The sequence below is a fragment of the Gekko japonicus genome, unplaced genomic scaffold, assembly GCF_001447785.1.
Source record: "Gekko japonicus isolate JY-2015 unplaced genomic scaffold, Gekko_japonicus_V1.1 scaffold641, whole genome shotgun sequence".
Taxonomy (NCBI): domain Eukaryota; kingdom Metazoa; phylum Chordata; class Lepidosauria; order Squamata; family Gekkonidae; genus Gekko; species Gekko japonicus.
The window spans coordinates 496,988-519,041 of record NW_015177027.1 but is presented as its reverse complement, the minus strand read 5'-3'; the positions used below and the strand labels follow the sequence as shown (position 1 = coordinate 519,041).

The 22,054-nt window shown below is 49.6% G+C and overlaps 2 protein-coding genes across 2 annotated transcripts; one reads left to right on the top strand and one right to left on the bottom strand.

Moving 5' to 3' along the window:
* The first annotated feature begins 10,493 nt into the window (after nucleotides 1-10,493).
* On the top strand, nucleotides 10,494-11,564 carry LOC107124385 (chemokine-like receptor 1). Its single transcript, XM_015427849.1, has one exon. It carries the CDS (start codon nucleotides 10,494-10,496, stop codon nucleotides 11,562-11,564), a length of 1,071 nt encoding a protein of 356 aa, XP_015283335.1.
* An 8,584-nt stretch (nucleotides 11,565-20,148) lies between these two features.
* On the bottom strand, nucleotides 20,149-21,264 carry LOC107124384 (chemokine-like receptor 1). Its single transcript, XM_015427847.1, has one exon. The coding sequence runs from the start codon at nucleotides 21,262-21,264 to the stop codon at nucleotides 20,149-20,151; it is 1,116 nt and encodes a 371-aa protein (XP_015283333.1).
* Between the last annotated feature and the right edge of the window lie 790 nt (nucleotides 21,265-22,054).

The window sequence follows — 22,054 nt, the reverse complement described above, 5'->3', positions numbered from 1 at the left end:
CCATCCCCCAGGGCTTACCCAGCTCCATGCCCATTGCATCGATTTAGGAACTAATCTAATTAGTAAGCAAATTAAGTTCCCCACTCCCCTAGCCCAGTGCCCGGCCCCTGCCCCAGAACACCAAAGTTTTGAGCTACAGGGCTGTTGGCGGGACAAATTCTATGGTATCCCATAGAATCTAGGAGAAGCTGAAGTCCTTCCCCACGCACTGACCTCAAATCTGCAGGAGTTTCCCAAGTCAGAGATGGCAACCCTAGTTAAAAGTTCTCTCCCCCACCCTGATCCTTCATTCAAGCAGCTGTTTTACCTGCTGAAAGAAAATCTTGGGAAGGGGAGAGGAACCAAATGATTGAAGAAGAGTTGCTTGTAGTTCTCCCTTTGAGGCTTCTACAGCATTCTGGCCGGGTAGATGGACTATTCGGGCAGTAAGTCGAAATAAGAAGAGAAACTCTTTTTGGGGAGGGGTGAGTGTATGTGTGTATGCATGGAAGTCATGGTTGACTTCTGGCGACCCCTGGTGGGGCTAGGACATTTCAGAGAGGTGGCTTGCCAGTTTGGTGTAGTGGTTAGGAGTGTGGACTCTAATCTGGGAGAACCGGGTTTAATTCCACATTCCTCCACATGCAGCTGCTGGTGTGACCTTGGGAAAGCCATAAGTTCTCTCAGAGCTGTTCTCTCATGAGCAGTCCTCGAAAGAGCTCTCTCAGCCCCACCTACCTCACACTGTGTCTGTTGCGGAGAGAGGAAGGGAAAAGTGATCGGAAGCCGCTTTGTGAGTGAAGTGTATAAATCCAGTCTCTTCTTCGTCCTCTTGCTATTGTCTACCTCTGCATCCTAGCCCTGGCATTCTGAGGAGGTCTCCCTTCCAAGTACTTTCCAGGGTCAGCCGTGTTTAGCTTCCAAGATCTGACAAGACTGGGCTTGCCTGGGCTATCCCAGGTCAGGGTGAGAAGAGAAGCTCTTGAGGGGCACCTGTTGAAGGGGAAGCTGTTTCTTGGAAGCTCCCAATGACTGTTGTCACCTTGGCAACCGCTGAGGCCTTGTGCTCCACCTACTTCACTGCAGCCTCAAGGCGACCCAGTTTGGTGTAGCCAGTTTGGTGTAGTGGTTAAGTGTGTGGACTCTAATCTGGGAGAACCGGGTTTGATTCCCCACTCCCCCACTTGCACCTGCTGATGTGAACTTGGGTCAGTCACAAGCTCTGGCACAGCTGTCCTTGAAAAAGAGCAGTTTCTGTCAGAGTTCTCTCAGCCCCGCCCACCTCACAGGGTGTCTGTCGTGGGGAGGGGAAGGAAAAGGAGTTTGTAAGCTGCTCTGAGACTCCAAGTGAAGGGCGGGGTATAAATCCAATATCCTCCTCCTCCTCCTCATAATCCTCATCATCCTCTTCCTCTTCCTCCTCTTCTTCTTCCTCTTCCTCCTCTTCCTCCCTCCCCCTTATTGTGGACTCTTAGCAGCAACCGAAGGAAGCTATCTTGATTGGCCAGGAAGGAGGCGGAATGTACCAAGTTTCTCAGCATTGGGACTCAGTCAATTGTTCATAAAACATCTGGTACATTCTGCCAAAGTCCTGAGTTCCAACAAATTTCTCAGCAATGGGACTCAGTCAATTGTTCATAAAACATCTGGTACATTCTGCCAAAGTCCTGAGTTCCAACAAATAACAAGAAAGCTGCAATTGTGCAAATGCGTGTATATTCTAACAGCTGTGTACTTAAGTTAATACAGTAATACAAAATTACAAAATACAATATACAATTTCTGTAATATTCCAATCCTAGATGTTCAATTCCAGATGTTGACGAGATTCTCTGGAGTAGAACCTTCATTTCGTGAGAACTTTCTCCAAACATTAAATTCCTTTTATAAAAATACAAATTACAACATGTAATAATTAACTCATCATTTGAACAATATACCAAAAAGATAGTTAGTTATTAAAGATTGTTATACATACAGTTGTATCTTCTCATTTCAAATTTCATGCCATGATTAGTTCATTGTCCAATACTATTCCTCAATTTCTACAAATAAATCGTATAATGCATTAATTATACATCTTTACAATATATAACAAAATTCAACATTAAAAATTATTATATGACACCTTACCCCAAAAGGTAGAACATTCTCTTGCAAGACTAACTCTATCAAAGTCACGCGAACACATTCAGTAACAAGCCATAACAGGTGTGGCTAGTCACCTCCTATTTAAATCTGTAGCTTAGCCTATCTTAAAGGCACAGACCCCATGTCTTGCAATTGACAAGGCAATAGGTAGAGAAACAGGAAACTTACATGAGCACTACAACTTACACCTACAGATCTACACTCCTGATAATAAAGAAGAATAAAGAAGAAAGAATACTTATAAAGAACAACCTATCCCTAGCAGAATACTTATAACACACTTACAAAAAAAAGGGTTAAATCCAACGACATATTGAGACCAGCAGGTTGACACGTGTTTAATCTGAAAATCCAAAACGCCTCCCTGCGCAGTAACAATTTATGCATGTCCAATACGTTATATTTACTTGGACGAACCACTTCCAATACCACAAATTTAAAGTCCTCCAGACTGTGTCCCTTCTCAGAAAAATGTTGGACAAGGGGACCGTCTGGGCATTTATGTTTCAGACGGGATTTATGCTCCAATAAGCCCACAGCCACATTGTAAAAGGTATCCACTCCTCTTGTTGAACAGGTCGACAGGAAGTTGATCTCTTTCTTAAAACCAACCTCCGGGAAATCCAAAACCTTGGTCTCCCATGCCTGTGGACAGGCTACACATTTATGACATTTAAAATGTCCCTTTGCAGTGGTGGTTCCCTCTCTCCCTGTCTACTAAATCAGCTCTAATAATCATGTCTCTGATATTGGTTGTCCTGCGGAAACCTATAAATGGAGGAGTCTCACAATTAGGTATATCACTCACAGTCACTATGTGCCAATGTTTCAATATTACATTTCTAATCGAATATGACTGAGAGGTGAAACCAATGGCCCAACATATTCTACCGTTGTTCTCCCTCTTTTCCTTGTCAAGCAATAGCTCCCTGCGGTCTCTCTGTTGCGCCCGAAACCGGGCTTTTTAAATCATGTGCAAAGGATACCCTTGATGAGTAAACAATGTTGTAAGTCTGTCTGCTTCTTTCTCAAAGTCCTCTACCAAAGTAGAGTTCCTCCTCACCCTTAAAAACTGCCCATAAGGTAAGTTGTTCTTAAGATGGCCTACATGATGTGATGCAAAGTGTAAGTACGGGTTTCTATCAGTTTCTTTGTTGAAGGGACGTATGGCTAACTGTCCTTCATGTATAAACACTGTGGTGTCAAGAAAATCTATACGGGAGACATCCGACTTGCAGGAAAATTTGATAGAGTCGCGGACTGAATTGAGCCACATGACAAAGTCTTCTACTATAGAAAAACCGTCTAGAATAAAGAACAAATCATCAATGTATCTCTTAAAGTGCAACACGTGAGTGTAAAATGGATTGTTCACATTACTAAATATCCATTTATCTTCGAACTCTCCCATGTATAAATTAGCTACACTGGGGGCAAATGCACTCCACATGGCTACTTCCTTTATCTGCTAGTAAAAGGTGTCCTGAAACCGGAAAAAGCTTTTCTCAAAAATGATGTCAATTAAATCTAACAAAAAATGTGTGTGTGTGTGTGTGGGGAAAGGGATTCGCTTTTCTCCAAAACACGGAGAAGACACATCCTAGCCTCCTCATGAGGAATATTAGTATAAAGTGAGGCGACATCAAGGGTAACCAGGGCTGACTAATCCGGAACTCAAATCCCTAGTGTCTTTGAGGTATAAAGGAAGTGTATTAACAAATGGTTGTAGAAACGAATCAAGAAACTTGGATAAGGGTTCCAAAATAGACTCTGTGCCCGAAACAATCGGTCGGTCAGGTGGTGGTAGATGGGCTATTCGGGCAGTAAGTCGAAATGAGAAACTCTTTTTGGGGAGGGGTGAGTGTGTGTGTGTGTGTGTGTATGCCTGGAAGGCATAGTTGACTTCTGGCAACCCCTGGTAGGGCTACGACATTTCAGATAGGTGGCTTGCCAGTTTGGTGTAGTGGTTAGGAGTGCGGACTATAATCTGGGAGAACCAGGTTTGATTCCCCACTCTTCCACATGCAGCTGCTGGTGTGATCTTGGGCAAGCCACAAGTTCTCTCAGAACTGTTCTCTCATGAGCAGTCCTCGAAAGTGCTCTCTCAGCCCCACCTACCTCACAGGGTGTCTGTTGTGGGGAGGGGAAGGGAAAGGAGATTATAAACCACTATGAGTGAAGGGTGGGGTATAAATCCAATCTCCTCCTCCTCCTCTTCTGCATCCTGGCCCTGGTATTCCTTGGCGGTCTCTCATCCAAGTACTTGCCAGGGTTGGTCCTTCTTAGCTTCCAAGATATGATGAGATCGGGTTTGCCTGGGCTATCCCAGGTCAGGGTGAGAAGAGAAGCTCTTGAGGGGCACCTGTTGAAGGGGAAGCTGTTTCTTGGAAGCTCCCAATGACTGTTGTCACCTTGGCAACAGCTGAGGCCTCATGCTCCACCTGTTTTCACTGCAGCCTCAAGGCGACCCATTTGTACCTTATGGTGGACTCTTAGCAGCAACCGAAGGAAGCCATCTTGATTGGCCAGAAACGAGGCGGAACGTACCAAGTTGGTGTGTCAGGAACGGGACTCAGTCAATTGTTCATAAAACATCTGGTACATTCTGCCAAAGTCCTGAGTTCCAGCAAGATTCTGAGACAAGGAGTGTGGGAGAAAGTTCCCAGCTCTGGGTTTCGAAACACCTGGAGATTTGGGGGGATGGAGCCTGAGGAGGGAGGGGTTTGTGAAGGGGATCGGAGGGACTTCACGCACACAAGAACCAACATTTGCATTACATTGTTCATAAATCTAAAGAATTTGGAAACATTTAAGAATAAAAGATTGGTATGCACCTGCCATTAAGTCAAGGAAACCAGAATATTTGCAATACTAAAGGCTTGCCTACATGTAGAAATTCACATCACACCTCCAGCCAGCAGACAGTGCCTGACTGGCTCCCTTGCTTCTAGGAAACAAAGAACATCCTGAAATTGTAACATTCTTGTCTTTGTCATTTAGAGATTTAAATGCTATCTTGCATTGTTTTGCAAAAAACATCAGGGTAGCCCCATTGCCTCTGGAATGTGGGAACATTTCCCAGGCCATAATGGCCCACATTGCCAGGGCAATTAGATTAATTGCTGCAGTTTATAATTTCTATGGCTCTATCGAAATGTATGGGACCAATATGGTATAAAAGAAGGCAAGACGCTTCATTTCGGGACTGACCCTTGGAGATCCAGAGAAGGCTTTGTCTTTCGTGATCTCTGTGGGCCAGTCCAGAGGCTTCTGTGCATGGGGAAATCTTTGTTCTGTATATTTAACCACTGACTGTTTACTTTTCTTTTTTTGTATTCCTTGCTTGTCTTTAGCTAATAAACAGTTTTATTGTTTAAATAACCTTGTATTGCATTCCAGCTAACTTTCTTTTAACATTCTACCCGCCTTGGTACGGGGCACTCACCAGACCATTACGAACCTAGAGGTGCAGGTAACACTTTATACAGGGTTAGTTTAGACTGACAAGTGCTACAGGTGCATTTTTACGAGACTCACAAAGTTGAATTTTTGCTCACGAGGCTCCACAGCTTAGGAGGACCATCGCTCGGGAGCAGAGCCAGCCGGGAGGGGGGGTGTGGGTTCCCATCCACCACATGCACCAGGAAACTCAGATGTTGCTGAAGGAATCCTTGATTTTCTTTAAAAAACGCACGGCGTTAACAACATGCACCTCCGGGTGTTGCACAACAGAATGCAACTTCCCCGTCTACCCACAAAAAGTTGATGCTTAGGTGCGGACCATCCGTCATTTCCCCACCCCCTTGACAGCTCATCTATAAGAGGCAGGATTGAGAAGCAGAACAAGGTAGGTGGGGCCGTGAGAGGATCTGCAGATGGTCAGCTTCAAGGCTGAGCCACTGTCGGTTGATTAAAGGACTTCATTTTTCATTCATCTGGAATCTCTGATCTGTTCTTCCGAGGGAAATCCCTCACCGGAGTCCGTGTTCTCCCATCTGGGACACCGTTCATCCCCCTGTCCAGGTCAGTGCAAGCAAAAGAAAGCTGGTTTGGTATAGTGGTTAAGAGAACATACTCTAATCTGGGAGAACCGGGTTTGATTCCCCACTCTTCGAAATGCAGCCAGCTGGGTGACCTTGGGTCAGTCACAAGTTCCCTCAGAGCTCTCTCAGCCCCACCTACCTCACAGGGTGTCTGTTGAGGGAAGGAGATTGTTATAAGGCACTCTGAGACTCCGAGTGAATGGTGGGGGATAAATCCAACTCTCCTTTCCCCCCTACTCCTCTTCACATGAACCATGCAGAGTTAAACCCTCCCAAGTCCATGGAAGTCCACGAGCTTAGAAGGTGTAGAATTCTGCTGATGGTTGCTGGAGATTTGGGGGGGGGGGTATATGAGTTTGTAGCGGCAGAATACAATAGGAATCCGGTAGCCCCCCCCCGAAGACTATTTATTTTAATTATTTCTTTAATCCATTCATACCCTGTCTTTCTCCTCAGCGGGGACCCCAAAGTGGCTTATGTCATTCTTCTGTCCTCCGGTTTATCCTCCCAAGAACCCTGCGAGGTTGGTTAGGCTGAAAGGGTGCAGCTAGCCCAAGGTCACACCCGGTGGGCTTCCGTGGCACAAGAGGGGATTCGAACCTGGGTCTGTCCGATGCCAGTCCGGCCCTCTCAGCCACTATGCCATGCTAACAGAATTTATCCCAGCTTGAGCTTTTGTGATGGGGACTCACTTCATCCGATCCACAGAGCGTCCATCCATAAGAGAGGGATTCGCATGTCAAGTTAGAAGCAACGGGAAGGTGGAAACGGGGAAACCTTACAGAACTGAGGCCTGCTGGGATTGCAGTGTAAACTGCCTCCGATTTAATGGGGATGCCAGCCTCCAGGTGGGACCTGGGGATCACCCGGAATTACAGCTCCTCTCCAGACTACAGACATCTGTTTCCCCTGGAGAAAATGGCTGCTTTAGAGGGTAGATTCTGTGGCATTATGCCCCACTGAGGTCTCTGGCTGATTCTGCATTGGCTTTTCCTTCCGTTGTTTTACGAAACCCACCTTGGAACAGAAATTCCCCCTTTACATTGCATGCCACTTTCACTTTCTTTGACTGTTGGATTTTATGGTAGCCTCCACACTGCATGCCAGTTTCACTTCCTTTGATCATCAGATTTTATGGTAGCCCCCACACTCCATGCCGCTGTTGCTTTGTTTGATCATAGGATTTTATTGTACCTTCTGCATAGATTTATGACCGTTTTATGGCCATTCAGGGGTGACTTTGCAGTCAGTACGGCATTGTCCAGGGGTATCTGAATGTGGTTTTGAGCTGCACTTTCCCCTCCCAGTTGAGAAAATGTGGAGCGAAATGTTAGCTGTAGAATTGCACTCTGTCCGTCCCAGGCTCCACCCCTGGCAACCCTACCCCTACCCACCCCTTGCACTGTACAGTTACCAGGTCCTGTACGGTTACCAGCGGGGGATGGGGGGTGGGGCTGCCAGATCCAGGTTGGGAAACTCCTGGAGATTTGGGGGGGAGCTTGGGGAGGACAGGGATCGACCGCCGAAGCATCCATTTTCTCCAGGGGAACTGATCTCCGTAGTCTAATTCCAGGGGAATCCCCAGGTCCCACCTGGAGGCTGGCATTTCTATGTACAAGGCCACAGAGTCCACCTTACACAGTGGCCGTTTTCTCCAGAGGAACTGATATCTGTAGGCTAGTGATAAAATGTTTTTCCAGGGGATCCCCAGGTCCCACCTGGAGGCTGGCAACCCTATCTGCTGGTGGCCAGGAGAGACCCGCGACCCTACCTCCAGATCTACTCATATCCAGGGGTTTTTTTTGGTAGAAAAAGCCCAGCAGGAACTCATTAGCATAACAGGCCACACCCAATAGCAGGAACTCATTCACATAGTAGGCCGCCACTCATTAGCATATTAGGCCGCACCCACATGTTGCCAGAAGTGTGCTCATCCAGCCACACCAACCTTTTGCTTCTTATTCTGTTTACCTAGTTTGTTGTCAAAACCCAGGGCCTTTTTTGTAGCAGGAACTCCTTTGCATGTTAGGCCACTCACCCCTAATGTAGCCAATCCTAATGAGTTCCTGCTGTTGGGTGTGACCTATTATGCTAATGAGTTCCTGCTGGGCGTGGCCAACTCAGGAGCCAGCCGGAACTCCGTTCCTGTGCGTTCCTGCCCCAAAATAGCCCTGCTCATATCAGATGAACAGAGCTTTGACTCCTGAGAGCTTCTACCCCGGAAATCTTGTGGGTCTCCCAGGTGATACGGGACTCAAACCTGGCTCTTCTACCGCAGGCCAACATGGCTACCCGCCTGAAACATTGTAAGCTGCGGAAACCACTGAAATGGCAGCTGCCACGTGAGGGGAGCGTGGTTCTTTCCCTGGCAAATGCTCCTGGGGGCCTCGTGTTCTTAGGTTAAAGGGAAGCTTAAGAGGTGAACGGTGGGGACAGCTTTGCAGCCAAACACGAGAGACGAGGAATGGGAAACAGGAACCGGTAATTGCGCCAGACTGAACTGCCTTGTTCTTGACATTGGTGCTGGTGTGGTTTAAGTATGGTTGCCAACTCTGGATTGGGGAATTCCCGGAGACCTGGAGGGTGGGTGGAGACTGAGGAGGAGAGGCTCAGTACGGAAGTGGGAGACCGTAGAGCCCTCCCAAGCTCCCATTTTGTTTGTAGTCTGGAAATCAGTTATAATCCTGGGAGAATTCCCGCCTCTACGTAGAGCAGGCAGGGGTTCCCGATGTGGTGCCCATCAGGTTGGCCGACTTGCAGATGATCGCTAGAGGTCCTCCGGGGTTACAACTGATCTCCAGGTGACAGAGACCTACGGTGTTCTACCCGACGGAAGTCCCTCCCCTCCCCAAACCCCGCCCTCCTCAAGCTCCACCCTCAGAATCTCCAGGTATTTCCGAACTCAGACCTGGCAACCCTCATTATGCAGACAGCCAAGTTTGGCCTGTATGAAATCCACTGCGGCCTGTCAAAGGTTGCCTCCTCCAGGGTGGGAAATTCCTGGAGATTTGGGGATAGAGCCTGAGAAGGGTAGCATTGGGGGTCAGGAGTCAGTAGGGATGTCAGGCCACAGACTCCGGCTTCCAAAGCTGCTGGTTCCCTTCAGGCAACGGTCCCTAACTTTTTCAGTACAGTGACCCAGAAATCCAGATTTCCTTTGTATGGCGAATACAGAGTACACACACACAAACAATGACCTTGGCGCCCATCAAGTTCAGCATTCCATTTGTATTTCATTTTATTAGGGGTTTTTCTTTACTTTTCATATGTGCATGTGTGTGCGACCTCTGGTGCCTGACCCCCTACTGGGGGCCTGGAGGGTATTCAGAGAGGTGGCTGAATAAAGCCTGCCCCCACCTCTTGCCTCTGGTATTCCAAGGCGGTCCCCCATCCAAGTACCTTCCAGGATTGACCCTGCTTAGCTTCCGAGATCTGACAAGATCGGACTTTCCTGGGCTATCCAGTTCAGGGCCATTCATAGGGCTGCCAGGTCCCCCCGGGGGGTGGGGGGCAGTGTTCCCTCTAAGCTGAGTTAGTGTGAGCTAGCTCACAGTTTTTTAGACCCCGGCTCACACCTTTTTGTCTTAGCCCAGGACGGATGGCTCCAGAGCAAACTAATTTATGCGGCAGCCAAATTGCTCTCTCCCAACTTCAATGCCAGTAGCTTACAAAGTAGAATTTTTTGCTCACAAGACTCCACAGCTTAGAGGGAGCATTGGTGGGGGGTGGGGGGTTTGCCCGTTCAAAGGGCCCCCGACCTGCCAGCCCGGATCTGGCCGGCAGCAGGAACCCCGCCCCCAAAGTGCCCGGATTGGGCCAATGTGCCTGGCACAATGGTGTCACTTGGAGGTGATGTCATCACACTGGGCACGCCACTGGAGGGACGCTCTAGCATCCTGCCTCAAAATTCTATGGTATCATAGAGTTTTCAAACTGAATGCTAGAGCACCCACCGGCGATGTGCCTAGCCCAATGATGTCAGTTCCAGGTGGCACCATTGTGGCGTGCACATGCTACATGCATGTGTGAATGCCCCAGACTTGGACCTACTCCCCCGTCTTGCAGTAGGTAAGCGACCTGGCAACCCTAGTGGTTAAATCTTCTGGCAAGCAGATGCTGGAACACAAATTCCAGGGCAAAAGGTGTCCTCTGCAGGTCTTTGCTTGTGAAGCTCCACAGGCAGTTGGTTGGCGGCTGTTGGAAACAATCGCTCGGATAGGTGGACAAGGATCTGATCTCACAAGACAGTACTTGTGTTCTTCTTTCTCCCTCCAGGAGAAGACAGAAGACAGGAGTGAAGGAGAGCCTCCCCCCAAAGGAATGGAGAACACATCTCAACTTACCCCTCTGGAGGTCGCCCACCCAGATTCCAGTGTCGTCACTGCCATCTATGATGACTATTATGACGATGAAGAGTATCTCTTCCAACGAACTTTGCGGAAAAGGCTGCACATCTTCTCCATGGTCATCTATAGCATTGCCTTCGTGCTGGGGGTCATCGGAAACGGGCTGGTCATCTTCATCACCGGCTTCCGAATGAAGAGGACGGTCAACACCATCTGGTTCCTCAACTTGGCCATCGCCGACTTCACCTTCACCCTCTTCCTGCCCCTGAGCATTGCCTACCTAGCCCTGGGCTTTCACTGGCCCTTCGGGGAGGCCATGTGCAAGCTCAACAGCACCGTGGCCTTCGTCAACCTCTACGCCAGCGTCTACCTCCTCATGGTCATCAGCATCGACCGCTGCATTTCCGTGTTACGCCCCGTGTGGGCTCAGAATCACCGGAACCCCCGCTGGGCCTCCTTTGTGGCTTTCGGGGTTTGGGTTCTGGCCCTGGTGTTGAGTTCGCCAAACATCCATTTCAGGACAACCGCGTTGAATAGGAATGTGACCAACTGCTATACCAACTATGGCCATGATGAGAAACGGGCATTAGTCACCCACCATGCCATGATTATCAGTCGTTTCATTTTTGGCTTTGCGATCCCCTTTCCCGTCATCATTATTTGCTATGGGGCGATTGTTCTGCGGCTGAGGAGGGACCGCCTGGCCCGGTCGAGCAAGCCCTTCAAGGTCATCACTGCCGTGATTGCGGCCTTTTTCATCTGCTGGCTCCCCTATCATGTCTTCTCCTTCCTGGAGCTTCGAGCCTACGAGGACCCCACGCTGCATCTGGCACTCATTATTGGTATCCCGCTGGCGTCTAGCCTGGCCTTCATCAATAGCTGCCTGAACCCCATCCTGTACGTCTTCATGGGGCACGATTTCAAGGAAAGGCTGAGGCGCTCCATCCTGGCGGTATTTGAGAATGCCTTCGACGAGGAGGAAAGGCAGAGTACGACGGAAACAAAGACCAAATCTTCTGAGGACTTGGAGTCTCATAACTTATAAACATTGCCGATCTTGGTGTCCAAAATTTCTCACCTTCCCTGCAAGACCATTCAATGTGTCCATTTATAATTCCATGCAGAACCTGCTCTGTACTGTTGGTAGGGCTAGTAGTTCTCCCGCTATAGAAGGAAGCTTCCCACTGACCTTCTCCATTGACTGCCTGTGCTTTGAGCGGCAACAAGAATAAAGAAAAAGATCACTGATGGCCTCCGTGCTGGTACACCACTTCTGGGTACATCCTGGAAGTGACAATGAGTAGTTCTAGGAATTGACATAAACTCTATGATAAAGTTGTAAAGCTTCTGACAATTCCTAGAACTACCCAGGGATATGGAATTGTACCCAGAAGTGACAACAAGTTGCAGAAATTCTATGGTTTCTCAGTCCATCTCTCCTGCTCTAGTATGATGAAGAAACAGGATCCCAGATGGGTCCATGCAGACATATATTATTTTGTATCCGGATGTTTAACTCTGTCTGATCATTCCCCCCCCCCCCATTAATTTTTTAGCAGTCTAAATCGTGTATAACATTATCCCGTCTGATATTTATGCTTCCCCTGCTTTGGAGGCAGGCCCGTAGCCACGGTGGGGCATCTCGGGGCCATGCCCCCTCACTCTACAGCCACGCCCCACAAGTCCTGCTGTTATAATACGGATTTTAAAAATATTTATTTGGATACCTAAGTCGTGCCATGCTGCGTGGTACTCTGCCCACAGCCTGCATTTGGGTATTAATTAAGGTGAGCTGTGCCAGGCTGCACCCTGCCCGCATGGCACCCCATGACATCGGCAGCTCCACCCTCCCTACCAACTGTTTCCCATTCCCACAGTGACTGGCCTGACTGAACTGCAGTCCCACCCCCCTCCTCCTGCTCCTCATGACTTTAGAAGAAGAAGAAGAGATTGGATTTATCCCCCGCCCTTCACTACCCAAAGGTGTCTCAGAGTGGCTTACAAACTCCTTTCCCTTCCCCTCCCCACAACAGACACCCTGTGAGGTCGGTGGGGCTGAGAGAGCTCTGACAGAAACTGCTCTTTTTCAAGAACACCTCTGACAGAACTATGGCTTGCCCAAGGTCATCCGGCCAGGTGCAAGTGGAGGAGTGGGGAATCAAACCCGGTGCTCCCAGATTAGAGTCCGCGCACTTAACCACTACACCAGACTGGCTTTAAAGAGTTAGTGAGAGAGAGAAGAGCTGGTAAGCGAGCGAGAGGCGCTGGATTCCTTCCTCTGTGAGGAAACTGCAGATCTGAATGGCTGGGAGAGAAGAAGAGTAAAAGGGGGTGGGGAGAAAAAGGAAAGGGTAGGAGTGAGGGGGAGGGGTTGGCGGAGAGGAGGGACCGCAGGGGGCTTGAACGGCAAAGGGAGTGGAGACGGGGTAGAGCGAGAGAACTAGAAAAATTACAGGCCAGTAAGCCTAATGTTTTTCCCCTTTCTGCACAATTTCTCAGTCAGGCACCACGAACCTGCGAAGGGTAGCAGGGTTGCCTTTACAGTCCAAATCCCAGTGTCTGGGCCAAAATACACAATATGCCCTACATGTGCTGGGTCGCGTGTGTGTGACCCAATTCTCAGTCCGGTAGGGTTGCCAAATTTGTTTCACGTACCGGCGGGGGTCCTTCCTGCCGGTCCGGGAGCTCTGTGGGGACGTGCGTGTGCGCGCGCTTTGCGCGCGCGCGCCGCCGGGACGTCACCGGAAGTGACGTCACACGCTGGGCGGGGCCATGCCGTTTGAGTGGCCCCGCCCCCAGCGTGCGACGTCACTTCCGGGTGACGCGCACGCGGGGGTGGGGTTTCCCCCGGGCCCCGATTCCGGCGCGCCGGGAATCGGGGCTCCGAAGCGGGGGAATCCCCGCCCCCCGGCTGCATTTGGCAGCCCTACAGTCGGGGTAAATTGGGGGAAACTCACCTTAAACAGTGCTCATTTCTCAACACAGTGAGGGAGAGGAGGAACCTCCGTTTTATCTCCTGCTCCACTTTTGCCAGTGGAAAGGAGGTGGAGGAGGTCTCTTTGTCCCCTTGCCCTGGCTCCACATGCCCTAGGATGGATAACTGGAGAAGGTGAAAAGGAGTGAAAAGTCATGCGGCCATTTCTGCTGGGGAAATTGGTGTGGGAGGGAAACCGAAAGCTCCATCTCCCTCATGGCAGCACTTCCTCACACTATGATGCAAACAAGGACTGTTTAAAGTGAATTTCCCCAATGTGTGGTCTGACCTGACACGCATCTGTCGTATTCTCTGTTTTTGGCCCTCTGTATCGATGCATTTTGTGAGTCCAGATTGTTGTGAAGAGTCCCTGATGGCACGTGCAGATTGTACATGTGTATATCTTCGATGTGCTTAAAAGATGCACACCCATAATCAATGTGTAGAGCTCCAGAGCAGAAATAAGGTTGCCAACCTCCAGGTGTGTGTGTGTGTGTGTGTCAGGGGGTGGGTGGGAAGCTGGAGACCCCCCAGAATTACAACTGAGCTTCAGGCTACATAAATCATTTATTTATTATTTATTTGATACCTTTATTACACTTCTGTAGAAAATTGCTGCTTTGGAAGGTGGACTGAATGATGTTACACCCTACCGAGGTCCCTCCCCTCCCAGTTTGGTATAGTGGTTAGCAGGGCTATTTTTGGGCAGGAACGCACAGGAACGGAGTTCCGGCTGGCTCCCAAGTTGGCCACGCCCAGCAGGAACTCATTAGCATAATAGGCCACACACAACAGCAGAAACTCATTAGAATTGGCTACATTAGGGGTGTGTGGCCCAACATGCAAAGGAGTTCCTGCTACAAAAAAAGCCCTGTCGTTTTGACAACAAACAAGGTAAACAGAATAACAAGCAAAAGGTGGGTGTGGCTGGATGACCACACTTCTGGTAACACGGGGGTGCGGCCTAATGTGCTAATGAGTTCCTGCTGTTGGGTGTGGCCTATTATGCTAATGAGTTCCTGCTGGGCTTTTTCTACAAAAAGAGCCCTGGTGGTTAGGAGCATGGATTCTATAATGGAGAACTGAGTCTGATTCCCCACTCCTCCACATGCAGCTGCTTAGGGTTGCCAAGTCCTTACCTTATGAAGAGTGGGGGAGTCCAGCGCTGGTTCGGGAGTCCATGTGTGTGAGCGCAATGCACGAGCACGCCGCAATTGCATCACCCGGAAGGGACGCAATCATGTCGGGCACGTTGGGAGCGGGGCCACAATCATCCTCGGGCCTCTCTGGCGGGGTTTTCCTCACCCCCTGGGGGGACTTGGCAAGCCTACAGCTGCTGGTGTGACCTTGGGTCAGTTACAAGATTTTTCAGAGCTGTTCTCTCACACGCAGTCCTCAAAAGAGCTCTCTCAGCCCCACCTACCTCACAGGGTGTCTGTTGTGGGGAGGGGAAGGGAAAGGAGATTGTAAGACGCTCCTTTGGGTAGTGAAGGGTGGGATATAAATCAAATCTCCTCCTCCTTCTTCCTCCCCAAACCCCAGTCATCCAGGCTCGACCCTAAAATCTCCTTGCAATTCTGAACCTGGAGTTTTCAATCCTTGGGCAAAGCTGTCAAGTATGTCTCCCTCGCTCCATGCTCACCATACTTGGTTGGAGGATCATGCAAAAAAGTCAAATGTGATTGATGCATTGTACACAAAGGTCATTTCGGGGGGATTGCGGGGGATCGCAGTTCCCCTGGGTGAGGTATGGGGGGGCGGGGCACATGACGAAGCCCCGCCCCCTGCTTCCGGCCGCCCTGCTTCTGGCCCTCATTCAGCCAGGAGGAGGCAGGAGAAGAGGGGCCTTGCAGGTCCACCGCCGGGCCCCTCATGGGCGGCGGCCGGGACCGTTGGGGGCGGGGTGTGTGGCCTTATGACACACTTCCGGTGATGTCAGGGGGTGTGGCATATGCTAATGAGTTATGCTAATGAGTTCCCCTAGCTCTTTTTCTACGAAACGACCCCTGATTGTACATGAAGAAGCCCGGGCTAGCCCAGGCTCATCAGATCTCGGAAGTGAAGCAAGGTTGACCCCGGGTAGTATTTGGATGGGAGACCATCAAGGAAGTCCAGGGCTGTGACGCAGAAGCAGGGAATGGCAAACCACCTCTGAATGGCTCTTGCCTCGAAAATCCCACGAGGTCAACATCAGTCAGCTGTGACCTGATGGGCCCTTTCCACCCCCACCCCCACGTAGGAACCTGTCACTGGGTGCAGTCAGACGCGCCGTTTAGTCCTCTTTCGGCACGCTTCAGCAACGGATTTTATATCCATGTTCACACACCCAACATCTGTGCACCGTCCCCAGCCGTCGCTTTCCAGCTCAAACCCCCTTTAAAACGGAGTATTTTGTTACCAGGTCCCCAAGTGGTGTTTTCCTGATTCTCCAGTTCTAGACGCACTTTTCTGACGTCTGATCGCTCCTGCGGTGTCGAGCCACCTCCACTTGGAAGCCCGAGGCTTCCACTCTTCGCCCGCCATTTTATTTTAGCATCGGTTGGTATGCGCACAGGCGGAGCTCCGCTCCCACGATATTAAAAACAATGTTTAAACGGTGCCTAGTTTTGTTGGTTAGACGAGTTCGGGATCTCACGGAGGCCAGTTTTGGGGTAAAAGTTTAAAGGGAAGTGTTACAGCAGTTGGGTTGAAGTGGGAATCGCTATTCTGCGCACGCATGGAAATTTTAATTCTACAGATGGCCGCCTGTGCGCATGCCCAAACTGAGAGTGAGAGAGAAAAAACACCGACGCATGCTCCCGCGTGTGGACGGCGGGGAGTGATGTGGATGCGCAGCGATCCAGAACAAGGAGGTGAGTGTGGTCGCAATTCTCCAGGTTTAAAAAAAAAAGCGCATTGGGACCGGAGCAATTTAAACTGCTCCCAGCATGCCATCTGACCACACCCAATGGGTGAAAAAAATGTTTCTAGGGTCTCCACAGAATCTAGGCCTGAGGGGAATCAAAGAAGGTAACAACGAACTATTCCCTTCCAGGCCAAGCGTTGTAACCAAGTAAACAGGTCAGAGAGAAAAGGAAATGAACGTTGGTCCTCTTAGTTAAAGAACATCGTTGGGAAATAACTGACATAACCAACTTGAGTGCCAGAGCAGGATGTGAGCGAAAGGGAAGAAAGGGGCTCTCTCTCTATATATATATATGTATTTAAAAGGAAGAAAGTGAAAAAATGTCAGGAAATAATCAGTCTCGCCCCTTTAATTGGGGGGGGAGGGGCTTGGGCCACTGAACGGTTTCTGACTCTGGGTTGGGAAATGCCTGGAGATTTTAGGGGTGGGACCTGAGGAGGGCGGGGTTTGGGGAGGGGAGGGGAGGGACTTCAGTGAGGTATAATGCCACAGAGTCCACCTTCCAAAGCGGCCATTTTCTCCAGGGGAACAGATCTCTGCCACCTGGAGATCGGTTGTAACAGCAGGAGATCTCCAGCTGCCACCTGGAGGTTGACCACTGATCTCAATAAAGAGAACAGCAGGGTTCAGGAGGTCTTAGTGTGTAAAGTCCATTGCCAGATGTCTGAATGCATCATAAAAGCCATAACTAGATAGCAGCGACTCTCTTTTTAAAAGTCGGAATTGGCTTTGGATAATCTTTTTGGACACCTGCTGTGGTCGTAGAAAGAGGACTGTGGCTTCAGATTAGAGTCTTGTTCATTTACCCGCCAAAATCAGATATACGTGTGTGGGGGTGTAAAGAGCTGTCAAGTCGCCGCTGACTTACAGCTACCTCAGCAAGGGAGAACTGATTCAAGGCAGGCGAGAAGCAGAGGTAGTTGGCCATTGCCTTCCTCTGCAGAGTCTTCCTTGGAGGGTTCCCTTCAGGCCCGTAGCCTGCGTGGGGCCCGTGGGGCCTGGCCCTCCCGCTGGTTTTGCGGGCCCCCTCCCCTGCTCCCCTCCCAAATCAGCGCTGCCGCTGCCACCGCCTCCTTCTCTGGCCCTGACTGTCGGGGTCCCGGCTCCGGCCACAGCCCTTCCTGCCTTGGTGGCGGCCCGCCTATTGCTTCCCACCCCTGCCCCCGGCGGCGGGCCCGCCTCCCCGCCCGCCCGAAAGATGGGGCTGACCGGTTGGATGATGGAACTCTCCACAGCCGCAGCCCGAGAGGGGAGGAGCGGCGAGGCGACCCCGGCAGCAACAGGCAGCACCTCCGCCCGCGTGCCTCCGAGACGCTAGGCTGGGAGTGCGTGACTGGCCCAGGGTCACCCAGCAGGCTTCCACAACATGAGTTCAAACCGAGGTCTCTCAGATCCTAGTCCAACACTTTAACTGCTAGACCACACAGGTGGATTACAATATTGTACAGTATTTAATAAATTCATATAATCAAATTGTCAAGGAGTCCTAGGATGGACCCTGTGGGTCCCCAGGGCTTGTTCTACACAAGTAACCAGACTCTTCGCTTATTTTTTTTTTAATGAAATTTATTACATTCTTATCAAATAAAGAATTGTTCTACATGCAGCACATTACTCTATGATCACTCAGCAAGAAAAACAAGAAAACTAGCATAGCTGTCTAACACTTTCTAGAACCAGCGTTAGATGGCACAACCCTTACATTCCAAAGTCAAAGGCCAAAGATCAGGCATTGTCTATGTTACTAGCAATTGTAGGGTTGCCAATTTTTTTTTTCCTACCGGTGGGGGTTCTTCCTGTGAGCAATTGCAAACCATAGTTCAGGCCTCTAGTCCACCAAAATCCCAGCTAGTCCCTCCTCCTCAGGGCCTTAGCTTAACTATAGATTTTGGGCCTGGCCCTTCAGGGGATGATGACATCCAATCAGGACAGGTCTCCAGGAGAAACTTCTAGAAAATTACTTCATCACCTCTGGCTCCTCCCCCCCCCCGCACCACATCACACGTACTGCAGGTTCTTGTGAGAAGTTAACTACTTTGGCCTTGAAGATGATAAGAGTTGTGGAGACCCAAAGAACAATTAGTAACACCTACAGGATAGATCAGGCCTGTTACTGTTTGCATTAACCCTTGAGAGGAGCCCAGGGATGCTTTGCCTCACACAGGGCTATTTTTGTAGAAAAAGCCCAGCAGGAACTCATTAGCATAATAGGCCACACCCGACAGCAAAACCCATTAGCATATTGGGCCACACCCTGACAGCACCGCTCATTAGCACATTAGGCCACACCGCCATGTTACCAGGAGTGTGGTCATCCAGCCACACCCACCTTTCCCTTCTTTTTCTTTTTACCTTGTTTGTTGTCAAAACCCAGGGCCTTTTCTTGTAGCAGGGACTGCTTTGCATGTTAGGCCACGCACCCCTCATGTAACCAATCCTAATGAGTTTCTGCTATTGGGTGTGGCCTATTATGCTAATGAGCTCCTGCTAGGCGTGGCCAACTCGGGAGCCAGCCGGAACTCCGTTCCTGTGTGTTCCTGCCCAAAAAGAGCCCTGCGAAATATTTCTTTTAGGCTGGGACAGGATTGCACAGAGCGGTACCCGGCAGCAGCCCGGTGGTGCAGAGAACACAGAACCAGTCTGATTGTAGCAGTCCTTGGCAAAGGCCTGAGGGAATCTCAAGCCAGAGCTTGTGCAGAGCTTCTAGTCATCAGGAGGTGAGACTGAGGGTTGCCAGCTCCATGCAGGTAAACTCCTGGAGATTTTGTGGTGGAACCGGGGGAAGGCGGCGTTTCAGGAGGAGCTCAGCAGGGATGTGATACCATAGAGTCTGCCTTCCTAAGTTGCCAGTTTCCTCCAAGGGAACAGATCTCTGCGGTCTGGAGACCAGTCATAATTCTGACAGAACCCCAGGTTCCACCTGGAAGGACTTCTTCACCCAAAGAGTAATTAACACGTGGAATTCACTGCTGCAGGAAGTGGTGGCAGCTATAAGCATAGACAGCTTCAATAGGGGTGAAAAGTACACAAACGGAGAGAGATTTCAGCAAAGCGTACTTTATTCTATCAGGAACAAGACAACTTTGGCCGGCTCGCAGGCCGACTTATATCCCCCTAGAAACCGCCACCCAAAACACACCCCCTACTTCCCTATAGGTTATTTACAGTGGCCAAGAGCCCCATAGGCTCTCGGCTGGGAACCTAGCCCCCTGATTGGAACAGGCTAGGATCTGCATAGTCCATTGTCTGTTGGAGCGAAGCTCGACGTTTGTCTCTGGACTTGTCTGGACTTGTCTGGACTGGATACATTACAAGGGGATTGGATGAACATATGGAGCAAAGGTCCATCAGTGGCCACAAGGTATAAATGGAACACTCTGTCTGGGGCAGTGGTGCTCTATATTCTTGGTGCTTGGGAGGCAACAATGGGAGGGCTTCTGGATTTCTGGCCCTGCTGGTGGACCTCCTGAAGGCACCTGGGTTTTGGCCACTTTGTGACACAGAGTGTTGGACTGGATGGGCCATTGGCCTGATCCAGCATGGCTTCTCTCATGGTCTTATGGAGGATGACAACCTAATGGGACTCCTCATGTTCATTATATAGCCCCTTGCCTCTCCCCCCAGCTTGCAGAGACAAAACAACTAGTGTAAAAGTGGGCTAAAGTTGCATGATTTGTTTGGTTGCACAATGGTGTACATGGAGGAGAGAGTACCAAGAACACGCATAGGCCTGAGGATGAAAGGAACCAGTCAAACCATTGTGGACTCCACTGCTGAAGCGCTGCTGGAATTTCTGCTTCTGGAAAGAGTATGCGGGACCCATTTCTCACTGAAAGCTCCTTTAAAGGAAGACAAGAAGGATCGGCCACTAGCTGCTTTGCAACCTGTCCCGACGAAGGTATACAAAAGAGGATTGAGACAACTGTTGAGGCAGAAAAGTCCGTGAGCCACCGGCGCTCCTATGTCAAGGGTTTTTTGCATTCCGAGACTGTCTTCTCCCAGAATTTCGAGAATGGAGAAGAGATGGTATGGGAACCAGCTGCAGAAGAAGACCTGGATCACAGCCACGATGATCTTGACGGACCTGCTGGAACGACTGAAGAGGCTTCTCCTCAGCTTGATGACGATGGCACAGTAGCAGGCCAATATGACGGTGAAGGGGATGACAAAGCCGACCGTGAATTCGGTCATCACTACGGAAAAATGCTGTTGTGTCCTGAGACCACCGTCGTCCTCCGAACCAAAGTTATAGATGCACCAAATGGAGCCATCTGGAAGGTATTTCGTATCACGGAAACTGAGGTATGGTAAGCTGAGGGCCAAGGCGGCCGTCCAAATGCACCCAGCCACGAGGGAAGCAAGCTCGAGAGTGCGGTGGTTCAAGGCCCAGACAGGGAACATCACAGAAACACAGCGGTCGGCGCTGATGGCTGTCAAGAAGAAGACGCTGGCGAACATGTTCAGGAAGGTCACCATACTGTCGAGTTTGCACATCAACCTTCCCAGAGTCCAGTGATAATCCAGGGCCAAGTAAGCTATCTCGGAGGAGAGTGAAAGGGCAAAGACAAAATCGGCCACGGCCAAGTTGAGGTACCATATGGTGGTGACCGTCTTTTTCATGAGGAAACCGGTGAGGAAGATAACTAGGCCATTGCCTGTGGCGCCCAGCACCAGTGTGATGCTATAAATTACCATGGAAACTATTTTCATGACCTGATGGATTTGAGCACTGTTATAGAAAGGCTCTGAGGCCCAACTTTCATTCCAGCTGTTATAGAATTCGGTGTCACTCGATGGTGGGAATTCAGCGTTGTCCGATAGTGGGGATTCGGTGGCGTAGTTTGGAAAGGTGGTAAGGAGATCCATCCCTCCTTGGAATATCTCTCTCTCTCTCTCTTTCCGTAGGGTTTTCCTACAAAACAACCAACCACTCAGGCCTATTTGTTTATCACAGAGCAGAAACAGTAGGGCCTATCTATACAGAACACCAAAACTTTGTAAGAGGATGTCTAGGGGTGTACTTATTGGATATTGTAACTCTGCATGAAAAAGTATCTAGAAGGGAAATGGTTAAAATAATTCTCTCTCTCTCTCTCTCTCTCTCTCTCTCTCTCTCTGGTACACTTGGTAGTTGGCCCCACCCTCTCATAGGTTAGATCTCTTTGGCCCTCGCTTGCCCTCTGTTTCATCTTATATAGGACCTCTTCTCTTCTCTCTTACCTGGACTTGGAGCTCTAGCAAGTTTATCTTTTTGAAGTTAATCTCTTCGCAATAAGTTAAATGCCCCATACATGAACATGTCACGTAAGATGTGTTTCTAATTTCGTAAGTTAAAAATTCTTTCTCTTATTACCATTGGAATCATATCATCTTTGTAATTTGTTTGAAGGGCCTTTCCCCCTTAACGGGGAGACGTGGAGGATCGGGGATACGTTCTATTTATTTATATATTTATTTAGATTTTTAAATTGCCCTCCCCCGAAAAATAGGGCTCAGGGCAGTGTACATAATAGAAGCATTGACATAATATCATCGGTTTAAATAATAACATTCCCAATATATTATAAACGATAATGCACCTATAAACAATAAGATGGCGATAAACTTCCAGAGTATGCCACGGGGTGGGGTGGGGGAGGCCGGAGGAACAGGAATG

What these genes read in the sequence shown, in the direction of transcription:
- LOC107124385 (XM_015427849.1), top strand. Translation starts at nt 10,494, where the DNA reads ATGGAGAACACATCTCAACTTACCCCTCTGGAGGTCGCCCACCCAGAT.
- LOC107124384 (XM_015427847.1), bottom strand. Translation starts at nt 21,264, where the DNA reads ATGGATCTCCTTACCACCTTTCCAAACTACGCCACCGAATCCCCACTA.